The following is a 17,660-nucleotide window of genomic DNA, read 5'->3' on the forward strand; positions in this document are numbered from 1 at the left end:
AATACTCAACTGGAATTTAACATGTTCTAAGATGAGTCCTGTCTGTGCACCTCTGGAAAGGTTTTGGCTCTCCCATTCATTCATCACTGTAACACATTTCAAAATGAATATGTCCAATCTACAATCTTGTCTATTTTACAACTAAATAACGCAGTGGCAAGATGACTTCTGATCCCACTAATCATTATTTTCACAGAAGGGAAATAGACTTCAATTTTCAGCACATGTTTTAGCTCGGAAGAATGAGTTCTGCTGCAGAGCCTACATTCCCCATATAAGGGAAAATAATGTATTATAAAGTAAAAGTTGTATATATATGAACACACACATACACAGATTGACTTAATGAGTAAGAACATCCTAACATGGAACAGGAATCAATAATATAGAAAAGTACACACAAAAAGTATTGGTCTGGTGTTGCCCTATGAATCAGCTGAAAACTTCATCCACTGAGAATGTCAAGTGGCCTCCATAACTAGAAATAAGTACCTATATCTCTATAAATAAAACATTTCATTTGTGAGGATAAAGAATATATGGCTATACACGCAGTTAGTTAAATGTTAAACTGTTTCTGAAAACACAAATATAAAAAATTTGGATGGACTGTCACACAGAAATCAATTCCATTTATAGAAACTGTCACAAATTACTGCAGATCAGGCCAAAACCCAAAAAGTATGAGTATATATTCCTAAAGTATATATTCCAAAGGAGTTTCTTTTTTGTTCTAATTTTTTTATACAATGTCATAGGAACAAAAATATTTTTCTTTGCAATATTTTCTTCAAAGGTTTTTTTTTACTTAACCTTTCTTACTATTTTTTCTTATAAGCAGAGAAATGTGTACTCTGAAATGCTTTGGATCAATCATTATTGAACTAGAGAATGCTTTAAATCAATCAATATTGAACTAGTGCATATTTCAAATTTGACATTATGATTGAACACAGATTTGTCAAAAATCTCTGACACGCCTCAGCTGTTAATCAGAAAACACCCTGCTAATAATAAAACTGAAGCTTTCAAAGCAGCCTAGCAAGACTTTGTTCACCATAAAATCACTGCAGTTTTCTTGGAGGCAATGTAACAATGATTTTTTTGAAAAAGGAGTATTTTGCATGTACTCAAGAGGCACTTCACATATTCAACCAAATAATGTCCAACTTCCCCTCACCTCTTAGGGGAACTCAAGTTCAAATCCAAAGTGCAAGAAGAAACAAATGTTAAGAATTCCCTTTTCAGTCACACAACAAAACTGTATAATCACTCATCTGAACCTATGCTTCTGGAGGAGAGAGAAGCTTGTTCTGAAAAAGAACTGAGCGGGAGCAGGACTTCTCAAATACAGTTTCACAGATAAGTTTATAGAGAACAGCTCGACTTCTAGATAAAAATTCAGACCAGAAGGTTTTAAGAGAACGGTATGCACAGAGCACTTCACTTCCAACTTCAAAGTTGGAATTTATCCATGAGAAAGAAATGTAGCCCTTGAAATGTGCCTAAATGACTCTCAAGTGTTTGAGACTCCTGAAAATCAGTGCCACAGACCACTGGCTCACTACTGGGCCCAATGAAACCAGGACAAGGTAAACAAAGAACATGTGCAACAGAGAGCAGGCAGGCAGTATTGAATTGCCAACACTGTCTCTTGTGTAACATCATCCTGATATGCGCTTCCTTTCCCAGGAAGCATCACATACCTCTGTAAATTCAGCACCTCATGACTGCCCAAAGTTCTGCAGGGCCCCTTTATTCACTCTCTTTCCAGAATACAACAGGAAGAGCCATGCCATGGTGAAGCACTCAGCTTCAGACACTTCCATCTTTTTTTCGTACGTTCACGTGGCATGATCTTCCACTTGCTTCTTGTGGCTCTTCTGCTATTTGCTCCATGGGGATGGGTAGTTGGCAGACAAATAAATATGACTAGACCATTTTCAGGGTGGCTTCTCAGAAACCTTACCAGGCATGACCACTAACTGCTGTGAATCATAATATCCTTGCCCTTGGTAAACCCTGAGATTAATACAGCACACAGTGGAAAATGAATATGCCAACATAAAATGGAGGTGATCTTTCAAAAAAAGCTCACATTTAACCTGATATATTTGCAGACACAGATGACAAAAATATTTCAGTCATCTGTTATGGTAGTTTACACTGGTGTCTATTAGGTTCCAAAGAGTAACTACCTCAAGTTGTGACAAGACTTGAGCAACTAACCTGACAATGCAGCAGTACTAACGTGGGCCAGGGCAATAAGCTGATGCCAATCCTTCTAGGCCTTTCTACAGTGCAGTTTTCAACTGGTTTTTCCCGCTATCTACCTGTCTTTCCTTGACATTTCACTTGGTTTATGCTTTATTTCTTTAGGGTTCTGGATGGAGCCTGGACAAAAGCATGCATTTACTCCAAAGCAACATTTATTAAGCAGGGCAAAAAGTTAAGAAAGGTCAAAAAATGTCCAGTGTCAATAAACCCAAAGGGAAACAATTACCTTTCTGGTCCCAAAGGGATCTCTTGCAATTTAATTCTAGAAAAGAAAATAATTTTAAAGGATATCTTGGACACTGGAGGAAACAAAACTGAAACAGAACTTTCTCCATATATTTATCCCACTTTTTTGATTCACTGCCCAACTCCTAAAAAATATTCTGTCACAGTGGATCTCATACTTTAGTAATTTATATGAGATCTTTGCTACAACCTGTCAACTGTGCTAATTATTCAAATCTATTTTAAAAATGTCTTCTATTGCTGACAAGTGTTTAAGGTTTTTTTTTGAATACAGAAATCAGTAGCACAGTTATCTTTAAAAATGTGACAGGTGGTGTTTACTTCAAGTGGTGTGATAAATGTCAATATGCTGACCCTTGTAATATACTCTTGTCATGGGATGCAATTCTCTGAAAAATACCTGATGTCTCACAGGAGAATAACCTTCAGAAGAGAGGAGATTCAGAGGAAAGTTCCCAGTAAAGAGAGACAAGCATTCATACTTAAAAGTGCTTTCTTTAAAGGAGAGAAGTATTACAACATTGTGTCAGTAGTCAGTAAAGATATTTGTATAAATTTTAATTTAGTTTTTTATACTAATTTTCCATAATAAACTGACTAATCAAAAGGAAGTTGGTACCATTTTGTTTGACCAAGTAGAAACACTTTATATTCTGTAAGTTCACAATAGACAGAGGAAAAGCTAAGTCCCCATAAAAAGCCTTCAAATGGTGATCATGTCTCTTCCCACCAATCAGATAAATGATTTTTCTGTTGTGATGTGAAACCATATACATAAGGCTTTTGTTAATAAATTAAATGCTAATATTAATAGATTAAAAAGTTACAGAGACTGAAAAATAAGTCCTAAAAAGGAGAAGAGCGATATATTTGGTTGCCAGGCAAACTTAATTGTAACCGCATATGCCTCCAGCCTGCATAAAAAATGAAGCAAAGAAACAGAGGGAAGAGAATTATCCCTGCTGTTCATAAATATGTTGGCTTTCCAATGGCTCCTCTCAGATTATGTTCAGGTACACAGGACACCCTAACAACAGGCTGGAGAAGAGGCAGATGGTGCTGTAGCTGGTTCCACGCTACATTAGCCAGGCAATACAATAATTTCACGAACAGCAAACTTAAGAAACAAGCAACCAACCAAGCGAGCAGGACAAAAAAAATTAAAATACCCCTCCCCACTGCAACCAAACAAAAACCTCTCAACCCATCACTAAGAAATAGTTGAACTTTCAATGAAGGTATTAACTTGAGTCTTCATTCACTCTCATTTTGTGAACAATATATGCATTTAAGGTCTTTTCAGCTGATAATATGAACAAAAGTGAGGAGCTGCAGTACATCAGGTAAAAAAATGGAGATGTTTGTTAATGTTTGTCAATACTGACGAATGCAACTCAAGGAAGACAAAGGGCAGTCTTATAAATTAACAAAGGGTAAACATACTTTCCAGAACAAGGAAAAGGATCATTTCTATTCTGAGATGAGCCTCAGATGTGCTGTCAGCAGTAAAAGTCCTAGGCTTAAAAATTAACTGTGCCTACTTAAGCAAGAACAAACAAGAACAGAGAAGAGCTGACTTCCCTGAAAATAAGGGTGGGCAGATATGTTTGAAGTGATTAGCAATATCAATACGTTACCTGAAAACACAGTGTCGTCCCCAGAAATATCAGTGTCTTTAAAATCCAAAGTGAAGGATCTGAAGGCAAATTTATATCTGCAAAGATCCTTCTTGTCCAATACAGATTTGATCAAATACCAAAATGCATTATTGAAAACCTAAAATCAGAAAGAGGAAAAGCATTAAAAGAATGATTCATTTCTAAAGACTGATTTATACTGCTTCTCATTATTGTTTCAAAAACTGTTCCCCTCTTCTCTTATGATGTATAAATGAAGTATTTAACTTCCTCTAACAAATACTGTATCTGAAAATTAATCCCAACTGCAGGACTACAATGCTTCAAGACAACAATCAAGAGAAAACCTGTTTCATGTCTGGCTTATAAAAATAAGAAAATATTACTTATTCTACAGTGTGTTTATCACCCAAAAACATCCTACTAGTTTATGCATAGGGGGTTGATGGCCTCATACCAGAAGACAGAAGAACATATTATAATTGCTATCATGACAATGGGACTTCTAAACCCAAGGTTGGAGAACAGAGACTGATAACCGAACAGGAATGCTTTCTAGATTAGGAGGTGCCACATCATGGGAAGATTTGGCACTATTTCTTTTCTTTGACATATTGATGCTCTTTAAAGATCAGAAATCCAGTCTCTTCCTCCCCCACTCCTAGTAGATGGGAATTTTAGAGTGTTTTTCAGAATTTGTTTCATAATCTGACTTGAAGAACATAGTAACAACTTACTGGAAAAGACATGATTTTTCTCTTTCATTGTCCTTAGTTTCATACTTTTCTGCTTTCTGGAAACAATTTGTGTATTTTAATACTAATAAACACATCCTTTATTTTTAAATTTGTAAGACTAGGGAAGAAAGAATATAGTAGATTCTTTCTTGCACTCAGAATATATTTTCTCTGTTTGTATTAAAGACAGATAATTTCCATATTTTCATTCTTGAATCACTGTCAGCTCAGTGCCTTTCATTTATCCAATTTCTGTCTTTTTATTCTTTTTCAGCTAAACATTGGTTTTCTTAGAGGGGGAGAGATGAAGAGATATCTGTGTTTATGACTCCTGAATTTTTCTTAAGGTCTCTAAGTTTTGCACATATTTCATACGAGCATATGCATTTAAAATTTGTATATTCCATTCCTGAGTTCAAACCAATTTTTTTTTCCCTGGTGGACTTGGCATGAAAATTACCTCTTTTATGAGTGATGCACCTGTAATCATTCTCTTTTAATTTTTTTATTTTGCTGAATTTGAGCCTGGTGTCAAGCCCATCTTTAAAACTGCTACCTTAGGTGTTCTAATTTTTAATAGCAGTGATTATAAAAATATTAAACCCTTTCTTCTATTCAGTCTTCTAAACTATACAGCCTAAACTGTGTGAGCTTTCTAGTACTTTGATGAAAATAAATGAATCTGGAATATATAAGCTACTGACTGTAGAAAAATCAAATTATAGCAATATTATCAACATTTGCATACACATAAAAAATTAGTGTTTCTATAAAAAATTTTTTGTTCCCATCTTTTTACAATATTGGAAAGCTATAGCATAGAGATCTACAGAAAAGTGTAATGTTTTCATCATGTACCTTTAATTTATCATACATACAGAGCAGAAAAGTTAAGTAAGAATGCTGCAGTTTCAAGAAACAAAGAAAACCAACTAAAAATACTGTGAATGAAAGAACTCATTACTGCTTTCATAAATATAAGCTGTAATAATGTTTTCCTGTTCCATCAACATTAGGCACAGAAAGGAGCCATTAGAATTTTCTGCATTTCAGGTAGTATGTTTTAAATTCAAAAGGAAGTTGTAATATAAAAACAGCTCATGCTTTCTTCCCCAAAGTATGCTAAACTAGATTGACAAGAATAGACTCAATTTAGAATGTGCTACTCTGTGCACATTGAAATTTTTCTTATTAAAAGAAGGTAATTATCATACAGTTGCAAGTTATGCCATTTGGGCTTACACTTTATAACGAAGGCCACATTCAGAGCATGCAGGTGGTCCTTATTAAATGCACAGGCATTGTTTTGAACAGAGTAATGAGAATGTTAAGCAGTTGTCCAGCTTCTGTAGCTTTTAGATAGGCATTCATTAAAATTGTTTGTTCACCTTGACATTTTCTTCAGCCATTTTAGTACCATGGAGGCCAGGAGGACAATGAGCTACTTCCAATTCCTTCAAGGCTTTAGGAAGTTCATCCTTACTGCTGAAATTATTTATCACATTTCCAACAGCTTTCAGGATAGCTGTAGCCTGTTCCACAAATCGAGAGCTCTCCTGGGGGGAGACAATAAACCAACCATCGTTAGAAAGATTGCTTTAAGATTTTGTTTTCTTTCTGGACTATGACAGAATACAAGCCTTCTTTCTGTGATGAAGTAAAAAAATTTCCTGAATTCATGCAGTTGTTATTATAAACTGTAAAATCAATTACATCTCTGATATTCAAAACATATAAATTTCTCACTGATTTTAGCTAGTGAAATAAATAACAGGCACCATATCTATTCATTATTTATTCCCATATTATTAGTCCTAGGAAATTTATTCCCGTATTATTAGTCCGAAGAAATTTAATCAAAAGTAAGATCCGTATAGAGACTTTGTACTGCAGTGATAATAAGACTGTCAGCTGTAGGGCTCAGCATCTTCTGTTATAAAAGGACAAATTAGTATTTGTATCCTGCTGAAAACAATGATCAAGTACATGCTGCCTAAAGCATCGTTAATCTTCATCAGGATTTCTGTGCAAGAATATGGACACTTTCCTGAAAATGAAAGTCTGCAGAGAAATTTCTGTCTCCAAAAGAAGTGCGAAGAAGACCCAAGGATAAAATTCTGCTTTATTTTCTTGATGATAAATAGCTTTTCATCCAAAAATTGAAGGCAAGCGGATAGTACAGTCACAAGATATTTTTAATGCCCCAATTTCTTATATTTAAACTTCTTTACTACAATAAATTGTGATAAATTTGCACAAGCTGTTCTAGTGCTCTGTTATTAGGACCTAGAATCTACACTGCTATGTAAATTTGCTGTTACACTCACCTTTTAAAACATTTTTGCACGAATTTTCTCTAGAAACTATATTTCCTCCCCTCAGGGACCTCAACAAATATTTGAGCCTACTGCTTGCTAACGAAACCTTGAAAATATGGATGAGAGTGCTATCTCTCTGGATTATGGACAATGAAGAACAAAAGCTGTAGTAATTTCTCCTCTGGGCCTCTTATCTCAGCTATGAAAAGTTGTTTGATTAAATTGCTCATTTTAGATATAAAAGCTGCTCTGGGACCTGGTGAGTAATATTCGATCTCGTGGGACAAAACATACTTTACTGATGTGAGAATTTATTTAATAGGCAGGTATTTTTTAATATTAATTAATATTTATACATGTATTTTATGACATGCTTCAAAAAGTGAGTTATGTGCTACTCTGACTTATGTATTTCAACAAGAGTATTTTTGATATTTTATGCTGCTCTTCTATGTAAACCACAATACTACCCAGTGCTAACTTATGTATTTATGTAAGATAACTTTTGCAATATGCACCCAGTACCTGTTGTGCTGTAAAACATGTATCTTTAATGCCCTTATCAATTTCATACTAAAATTAATACTATACCATTGAGTATAATAACTCTAAATGGAAATCGGATACTACTTCACTTTAATTAATACTTTAAAAAACTGTTATAACAATGTTTGCTTAGTCATTATGCATACCTTCTGAAGAGCTGGCATCACAGTATCCTCTTCTCCAAAGACACATGGCACCATGGTACACAGATGAATGTGGTGCCCTATGGGACAATTTACTGCGAAGAGCAGTATGTGTCGCCTATAAGGAAGAAAACAAACCAACCAACTTTTTTTTTTTAATTCCAGCAATTCTTAAGTTTTCTTTCCATACATTTGGTAGTATCATTGTCAGAATTGCATTTAGCTGGAGAAGCTTATCCAGGCCACAGCTTCAAAGTGTTAACCAGAGATTCAGCAGAGAGAGTAAGAAAGGAGTTAATGCCCCCCACACACACTGGCATTTTTTAATTCCATCTTCTTTCAACTGAAATTTAAATGCCCCTTAGCCACTAACAGACAGTGGGAAGAGAATGCCTTCCATGCTTACCAAGATATTTCTCTTTTGGAATAAAATGGGGAAGTGGTCAACAAGCCCATTTGTCTCCCATACCTTTTGTAAATTAAATCTGACTGAAAGCCTCCTGTCTCTGACTGGAGTAGAGAGAATCAAAGGTGGGAAGCTTATAAATTTGAGATGATGGTATATCTTAGCTTTGAAATTCACAGGTGCAAAAAGACACATTTTTGGCCTCCCTACAGTACAGAGAGACAACTTTTAGAAGCTACACTAAGAAAATACATGTGAATGCAGAACTAGATGTGAATGCAGAACTAGATGTGAATGCAGTCTATAAATATAACTATTCCAGTTTTAGTCTGAATCAAAACAAGTAAAGAGCACTATTAAAGATCTTTGATTTAATTTCAGCATGCTAGTGTTGTGGTATTTTCTTTCTATGCCTATTTATTTGACATCTTACTTAATCTTTTAAAAATACATTTTGTTTCATCTCTTTGAGATGAAACTGGTGATTTTCTCTTTTTGGAAAAGTAGAAAGCCTCAGTAAATTAGTCAGGAATGTTATGCTTATGACAAGACATGAAGATTTTGTTTTCCTGGTTTCCCTAGAAGGATTTTCAGAAAATAACATATCAAGCACTCTTGCTTTTTACCTATTTCTGTCAGCCAATGCCCCACACTGTATATTTAGTTTTACATGCAAAGAGAAAAAAATCATATTGAGCAGTATGTGAATGGGAAGTAAGATATGCAAGACTTCGTGGATAATGTTAGAATTTATCCTGTCATGTTTCATAAATCCTGTTTCAGAAAAAGCATTGAAACCTCCTAGGGTATCATCATGCTTTTACAGTTCCACTAAAATGCTAATTCTTACATCTTTCTTGCTACTCCAGGGAACATTTCAAATCATTCTAGCTAGAAACACTTCTAAGTAGGAATTTGTAAGAATTTAATATTTTGGTTTTTTTTAGCAAATCTGTGATTTTTCTAGTTAAATCCTCTTAAGTACAAGTAAAGAACTCAAAATCTTTATAAAAGTTTTGGCAAATTCACAGCAATTTGGCAGTTTTACCAAATCCTACCTATCAACTAGTCTGATACTCCAAAAACTTTTGTTTTAGGAAATAAACTCTTACTGTGTTACTGTGTAAAGTAAGCAATCATTTTAAGCCTTAGCTAAAGAGTCAGGACAGAAATGAAGCCTCATACATACCCAACAGGAAGATTTATCACAGTAGCTTTGGTTGCAGATGTACGCATCTTTAACACAAGTTCCCCAGGAGTCACAGATTTCCAAGAGAAACGTTCAACCCTCAGCACGCCCATTGAACATTCTTGTTTAGTACCTAGATTAAGAAAAAAACCCAAGAAAATACACCCCACACAATATGGGGAGGGTGAATAACAATAACATTCAGACACATCTATGCAGAATCTGTTGCTACTTGACACTTATTAAAGTCTTCCTGTGGCCTTCACTAACACAGAAAAATCCAGTCATTTAAAATGCACTGGTGGTACAAAACATGGCTTACTTGTACCATTTGCTAGAAAATAATGGTTAAAAGAATGTATTACTAAGATGTATACATCAGACATCTTCCAAGGCACTTAAGGCTGCTGTAAAACTCCATAGAAACCCTTTCTGTCCACATGCAAAGGAAGCAAACAGCCATAAAAAACTCGTATTTATTTATGTTTATTTATATTTATATCTTATAGTTTAACTATCTACACAGAATGGTCAGTTTGGTTTTTTAAACTTTCTTTTGGTTCTCTCTACTCTACTCCAGATGCACTAAAATTACATCCATGTCCAATGTTTAAATATCTGATTAATCTAAGCCAATTACCATAAAGTCTTAGCTTTCTTGAATTCCATTCTAAGTTTTTCATTAAATACAAGAGATTTCTATTTAAATCATTCAAGTTGCTAGATCTTGAAAAAGCCAACTTTAAATGTACTGGAGAGCTTATTGTGAACCAGTTTAAAAATAATTTCAGAAATATACTTTGGTTATATTGCTGTATTTGCTGCATTATGATCAGCTAAGGCATAAGTTAGCTTGCAAGAATGGAATCTGTAGAAAAGAAACTCCAAGAAACACAAGGAAATCCATTCCAGGAATATACAAATGAAAAGCTTCCAGCAAATCATAATAAACAGTAAAGGGAGAGATCCTTTCATGAAAATGTTCATCATCAATATGAAATAATGACGAAGTATTGCTTGAATATCAGTGTATTTCTTAAAATCAATTTGACTATTTCAAACTCTTGCTAAACTCTCAAATTGTGCCCAAGTCCATAACAGACAAACACGACAGCACAAACATATTCAAGAATGGGAAAACACAACATTAACATTTTTTGTGTTGGCCTTACCTTCAGTAACATACCAGTGTACTAATGCAGAAAAGCTAACCAGGATTTCAATGGGCATCAGACTGTCCACAAGTAAATAATAGAAGACTTCGTCATCAGTAGACTGTATAGAAAAACGGACATTTGTTCATCCTTCATTTCCATTGAATGTTATCTGACTGGCCTTATACAAAATAGGACTAAGACTTCTGATATGGTGACCTTAGTTATGATCTGGGAAGCAAGCAATTAATTGTCACTACTTCTTCCAAATTTCAGACATGTCATTTAAGCCCAGAGCCTCATGCTGCATGTATAATAATGTTCAGTTAAAAGCTAAAAGGAAACAGAATGCTTTTTGGCATGAGAATATATCTACTTTTATATTATAGTCATCATATGTACCTCAGTGTAGGTACAAGCAACAGAAGACCAAAAATTTTGTTTCATGCTGCAACTTTCTGATTCAAATTAATTAAAGAAAGCTTGAAAGAAATAAGTACTTTTTAATTGGTAGATATGAGTGATCCTCCCTCATAAAGGGGTTCTTCTCCTACAAAACTCTATGGGGACAACATCTTTAACTCTCAACTTTAATACATAATTCCTATGCCAATATTAGAAACCATAGAATGATTCTACTGTTCCTAGAAATTCTTCAAAATCTAATGGTGAATGAGCTTCTTTCTTCAGAACTGTTACAGTACATGTCTTCCTGGATATTCCAGAGTCATATAAAGCCATTTTTTTGGTATTTTTATCTTCTTACCATAAAATTAAAAAGTTCTTTTATAAGCATAATACAGAATTTACCCCATACTGTAAACATCTCATCTCTTTCAATGTAAGAAATTAGAACGATTTTACAGCAAAGGGTTAGGTTTTGTTTGGCTCAAGAGCACACAGCCTCACATAGTCTTAATGCTGATTATGGCTTAGGAAAGTATATCACGCAGTCATTAGGAAAATTTCTTGTGATGTGATTACAGAGAGGTGGGAAATTGCAAGTGTACTACAATTATGAAGCATAATCCATGTTGTTAACCTTCTCAGTACAGGATTTTACATGAAGTTCATGCCTGGAGTTTACATTTCAGTGCTCTACAATTACACTTCAGATACACTATAATATAAGAGCTGGAACAGGATATTCAAGCACGTTGAATAACCTTCTGATAATATGCATGACAGGTTTAAAGAAATTCCATTATTTTAATGTAACTAAGGAGTATTTCTAAATCCCTGCACCAGGATGCTGTAAACAGCAAAATGACTTAGCATTTAAAGAGAAAATGGAGGGTTATGCTAAACAGACTCACAATTTGGGTTTTAGGTGACAGGTGAAGATGAAGGAGAATTGAAGGGCAGATTCTGTAGATGAATCATCATTAAACTCAATTCAGACATCAAATCGTTAAAAGGTAGTTTTAAATCAAAATAAAGAGTGGGCAGAGATCTGATTCACTATCAATTTTCTTTACATAAGCCATTTTTCTGTTATTGTGCAGTGGCATTCCTCAGCATTTTTTCCTTGCCTTAAAGATAGATAGATAGATAGATAGATAGATAGATATAATGCAGAATATTTGCTTGCAAACACACATTTGTATTGACTACATTAATCCTAATGCATTATTATTTTTCAGTAATAGCAGTTCTATATGATCCACCAATATCCTTTAGGATATATGTGTTACCTAATTATGTAAGACTTAGACAAAAAAAAAGCACAATACAGTCATTTACCATAAAACATGTCTTCTGATAATTATAAGCATATGTATGTGGCTTGTGGAAAACATACAGGTTCCTAAGAAGAAAATAAAATTGAAATATAAGATATATATGATTGTAAGAAAATAATCAGTATAAATTGCATTGTTTAGTTAATGTCTATTTCATTGCACAAGATATTAATTTTACTTTCATAAGTCAGACTCCCAGCTATTTCTCAGAGACAGTTCAACATTTTTAGTTATAAAAAAGGTGAATAAAATTAATCTCCAGAGAAAGCAGCTGAAATTAATTAGTATATTTGCTGCATTTCTACACTTTTCCATTGGAGGTCAGGCCACTAATTTGTTTATTTTTAATCTATAAATGGTAACATGCTAATATTACTCTAAAACTCCCATGCCCACCTGAAAATTACTGTAATAACGTGTTATATAAAGTATAACTGTAAGGAAGGATTGTTTTATCTATTTTATTAATGGTTTTTTCAGTTCTGTGCTGTTGCAGACCTTCAGAGAGCTACATAGTTCCAGGCAACAATTTTTTCTGATTTTGATGGCACCAAGGGAGACATAATTGGCTTCAGCTTTAATTGAGGATGGAATCAGATGTGAGCCAATGTTTTGATTACTCGAAAACTCCACAGGGATCCTGATCTACTGATGACATACCAATTCCTACAATGACTAAAATATTCCTCACTTCTCAAAGTTGATGTGAACTATGAACATTAATCTTATTTTCACTGTATCTGAGATGTAGGTATGTCAGAGAAGGAAAAGCTTTCAACTGAACAGACAAGTAAACTGAAAGTCTTAGGTGCCTAATTTCTTCTGAGGGATAAATTCTTCAAAGGTCAATGAAGATGCTCTGTTAACAGCTGCTTTATCAGTTGACTGTGAAAATAAACTCTCACTCATTTAGAGATAAGAAAATGACAAATACTTTATACCTTAATTAATATTAATATTGGTCTACAAAAGGTCAACAGTACTTTAACCTTTGGCTAACAAGTTAGAAAGTTCGTATTTCACATTCTCTCTGTATGACACTGTGAGAAAGACTTTTAAAGGAAATTATATTGCTTGTGATGCTTTTTTTTCCTGAATGCCATATCTTCCTGGACCTGGGACTACCTAAAAATAGCAGGCAAATCTTAACAAGGCCTAGTGATCTATGACTTTTTATTCCTAAAGTTCCTGTACTGCTGGCTGGTATAAAAATTACACATTCACCTTTAGAGAGTAAGCAGAGTTTAATATCTGCTCAAGAAAACACTCATTTATGAAAACAGAAGCTTCAAAAAGAAATCTCAGTTACACATTCAAACAAAAAAAAGAACTGAGTGAAGTTTCTCTGATAAAATTACTTCCCTCAGCATTTTTAGATGTTCTAAAGGATATGCATTGTACCAGGCTCCTTAAATCTGAAAGACAGAAGCTAAAGGAATGATGCTACAAGTACACTAGCTTTTTTTATGTTTTCAGAGGCACAAATGCCTTGAAATTATATTGAAAAGGGAGTGAGACAAAACACCTAGCTGATCAAGCAAAACTATGCTGATGGCAACAACTTTTTTTCGCTTTAGAATCATGCTGTTCTGACGCAGACTGTGTCTGCCCAGTGCCCCACGAGTTCTAAAAGGACCTAATGGCCGCAACACTCCATGACCTACAATCTTCCACCCCAGCAGCAGTCTGACAGCTGCTCTATGGAGCTGGTGGTGGCGTTCTCCACTCTGTTCTGGAGGACACACCCAAGGCAAAGAGCAGGGCTGCAGCTACAGACGCACTGTCAACAGGGACAGTAAGTCTGGTCTGAAGAGTAGCCTTGAAGCCACCCTGAAAGGCAGGACAGTTATACTCTTAAGAAGATAAAATTTTTATATAGTCATGCTTTGAATTTACCATTGTTATACTGTATATTATATGGAATAAAACCCAAACTCTCTATTCCTTACTGGAAACACACACAGAAGTCTTCAAAGCTCATCCAGGTTTCCCTGGAAACTGAAGTCTTTTCTGACTCTGTTTCATCCTTTGATTTAGTCCCTGTGTAGCTCTTCATATCAGTATCAGCTGTTTCTGACATTTGTTTTGCATCTAAACTGATATTCTCAGGTAACTCTTCTGCAAAGATAAAAAGACACACAGAGCCAATACAGGGACAATACGCAAGTTAAAAGTATCATTCTTAAAAATTATGCTAAAATTACAAGGAAATTATCCATACATCAGTTATTACGCATACAGTTTAAAACTAAAAGCTATCCCACTAATCTAAAGAGCTTAAATGGTGACTGAAACAACTCTGTATGAAATTTAGTGCTTGCACCTGCACCTGCTTATGTAGTCTGCCTCAATAAACTACCACATATTGATCTGTGCCCTAGAATCTTCAATATCAGTTTGTTAGGTACACATATATATGAATTCTGCAAACCTAAATTCATCTATATAAAGAAAAATACATCCCCTTGTCCAAAGAGCCTATTCAGTGAAAAGCTAATGAGGCAGAATATTCCAGCCAACAGAAAACAATACACAGAAATGTGGAGGACACGAGACCCAGCCTTGCCGCTAGTACTCAGTACCGGCTATGATGCTACTCACACAAATCAGTCTACTTCTAAACAGAAACAGATTTGAACTAGATTACATGAATTTTCTTGAATGAAAATCAGAACTAAGGTCAGATTCATGCCAAAATATAGACACAGACATATGTAGACAGATTTTGCAATCTCTTGATAACTTTTTATGTTGTAATGTAACTTTCTCTGCATTTATTCTGTGAGATTCATATAAATAGTTACTGAAAATGTTTGACTTGGCCCAGAAAAAAGTTTTGAGAATAGCTCAACACCTGAGAATAGAAGAACTGAACAGCTATTAATTTAGAATATTAATTTAGAATGCTTGCTAAGGAAAAAGATGAGGTAATATTCAAATATAAGGTATAACAAATGAGAAACCTATTAGAAACATACATAATTTATATTTAAATGTGCTTTGTAATATTTCACTATCACCAGGACACACAGAGCTGATGTGTGGCTAAAGTGTGGCTCTAAATTAGTTTGCAACTATTTTTCAAGAACTGAAAGAAATGCAATATAGGGAAAGGCACCAAAGGCCTTTTACCTTTCCTTCAACTATGGAATAACTACCTGAAAGCCAAAAAACCGAGGCTTTTGCTTCAATTTCAGTTAACTTAGGTGTTAGGCTTCCAGTAAAATAACCACAGTGCTCTTATTTTTAAGAGCCTTTTCTTTTTCTGACCAAATCCTTCAAACATTCAAAGTAATTTAAAAAATGAGATATTCATTTGGAAAAATTTTGAATACTCTTTAAATAGTGATGTAAAACACATTTCTAAGGAACGTTCATTAAAAGAAAGCTGGTTTTTGGCTCATTTTTCTGCCATTTTTTCAGAAAAAAAGAAAACAAGACTATAATTCACAGTTCTTTAAAAAGAGCTCTGTGTACAAAATCCACTGTATTTTCCTGGAGAGTAACTTGTGAGAAGTGTTTGAATTTTTCTGAATACCAAACTGAAGATTTTACTCTATGTAATTATACATTACCAGTTCCTTGAAATCTTTTCCATATATAAGTAAGACTGCTGATAGATGTACATGAGCATTAACACTGATGTTGAACAACATGGGAACGGCAAACATCTGACTATAAACTTCACACACACTTACCTTTACTGGATAACTCTGCATTTTGATGGCACAAGGCAATGGTCTCCTATATAGTAAAAGAACAAAACAAGAAAAAGTAATGATGGTGATCATAATCTTGCATTATTTTCTTAGAGAAAATACCTGATTTTGGGGCAGTCCTTCCAGAGACAGAGGAACAAGCTGGGAAGTTATCAGCACAGGTTTGGGCTGGGTTTTTAAAATGAAAATTAAAAGTAGCAAATTTCGTTGTAATACCTACATACATATCACCAACAGACAGACTGATGTTTTTCTAGAGAAGTATATGTGATCTAGAGTCTGAGATAAAAGCTGTTTCAGATACCTACCACTCCACTATTAAAACAATGTTCTTTGATACTCCTGTTTTTTAACAAAAAAGTAAGTTTTATTCTAAGAACTAATACTCCTACAAACAATTCCATTTTTATCTGTTACCATTCTTGAAAAATATATGGAGGGCTCCTTTTCCAACAAGCATTTCTTACTGTACACAACTGTCACTAGCAACAGCATTCTTGATTACAACAGCATCTTTTGTTTTCAATCACTGTATAAATAAAAAGTAGCCTCTTCTTTAATGCTTTTGGCAAAGAAGTTTATCCTGGTCAACCCCAGCTCCAAGCTAGAATTGCTGAACTAATATGAATGCAATATACTGCTGCTTACACTTCAAGTTCAAATGAAGTTAGCCAGCCTTTCAGGAAGTCCACTCATCAAATTTACAAAGACAGGGTCCTTGTCTTTGAGAGGTTAAAATCTTCGATTTAAAAATGTGTGTCTAGTCATCCTTCCTTCTGACTGTCCTCTAGTCTGCAATATGACATACACTGAAAAAGAGTCACTTCCACCTCTTTTTTTTTCTTGAATGAGGTTGAGCAGGAGAAAGAGATTGCAGTTTCCAGTTTACTTCCTATTTGAATGTAGTAATATTAATGGCTTAGCTGGACTAGCTTTGCCTTTTCAAAGATAAATATTAAAGCCTAAAAAGGCTACTACAAACGAATTTGCAAGCTTCCTTTCATCCCAGGTCTCCCTTTACCTAGATTTGTCACCCTTCTCCCCACCCAAACTCCTCATATATACCCTTATAGATCTTTACATGTGTCAAAGGTGCTGATGCTGAAGCTGGTAGGATTGACCTGGCCAGCAGCTGGACACACACGGTAATTTTCTGTTCTGCATTTCAAAGAGGAGCTGTGGGAGCAGTGCTGACCTGGAGCTACTTTTATGCTTTTTCAGTACAATCAAGAAATATATTTTGAGGGGCAGACTGACATAATTTAGAGAGTCTGAGTTAGACTCGATGGCAGGTCACAACAGTACCTAAATCTTGCACAAGGTCATTGTGCTGGAAATCCAGGTCTGCCTCAACCCTCCTATTACAGACTACCCTGCATACATTATGTGAAGGCACCTGTGAATACTTCCTTAGAGGAAAATCTTATGGCTTTCTACTTTAATTTCTAGCTGCAGTAAAAGTCTTCCTGCAGCATTTTACAGAATCTCCATGGACTCAGGACAGGAGAACAGGTTCAGGAATCTCACCTCTGGCAAAATTTTAGGT

General features: G+C 34.8%; 1 protein-coding gene across 1 annotated transcript in view; it reads right to left on the reverse strand.

Moving 5' to 3' along the window:
- Nucleotides 1–17,660, reverse strand: part of ADGB (androglobin) — a 112,852-nt gene that overhangs the window by 35,420 nt on the left and 59,772 nt on the right. The window contains exons 13-20 of the mRNA XM_039568850.1: nt 16,094–16,139; nt 14,345–14,513; nt 12,397–12,460; nt 10,672–10,774; nt 9,500–9,632; nt 7,908–8,022; nt 6,286–6,453; nt 4,161–4,299 (exon numbers count right to left, since the gene is read on the reverse strand). Coding sequence (XP_039424784.1) covers nt 4,161–4,299; nt 6,286–6,453; nt 7,908–8,022; nt 9,500–9,632; nt 10,672–10,774; nt 12,397–12,460; nt 14,345–14,513; nt 16,094–16,139 — 937 coding nt within the window. The remainder of the gene's footprint in view (nt 1–4,160; nt 4,300–6,285; nt 6,454–7,907; nt 8,023–9,499; nt 9,633–10,671; nt 10,775–12,396; nt 12,461–14,344; nt 14,514–16,093; nt 16,140–17,660) is intronic.

The sequence above is a fragment of the Corvus cornix genome, chromosome 3 (genome assembly GCF_000738735.6).
Source record: "Corvus cornix cornix isolate S_Up_H32 chromosome 3, ASM73873v5, whole genome shotgun sequence".
In the NCBI taxonomy this organism is placed as follows: Eukaryota; Metazoa; Chordata; class Aves; order Passeriformes; family Corvidae; genus Corvus; species Corvus cornix.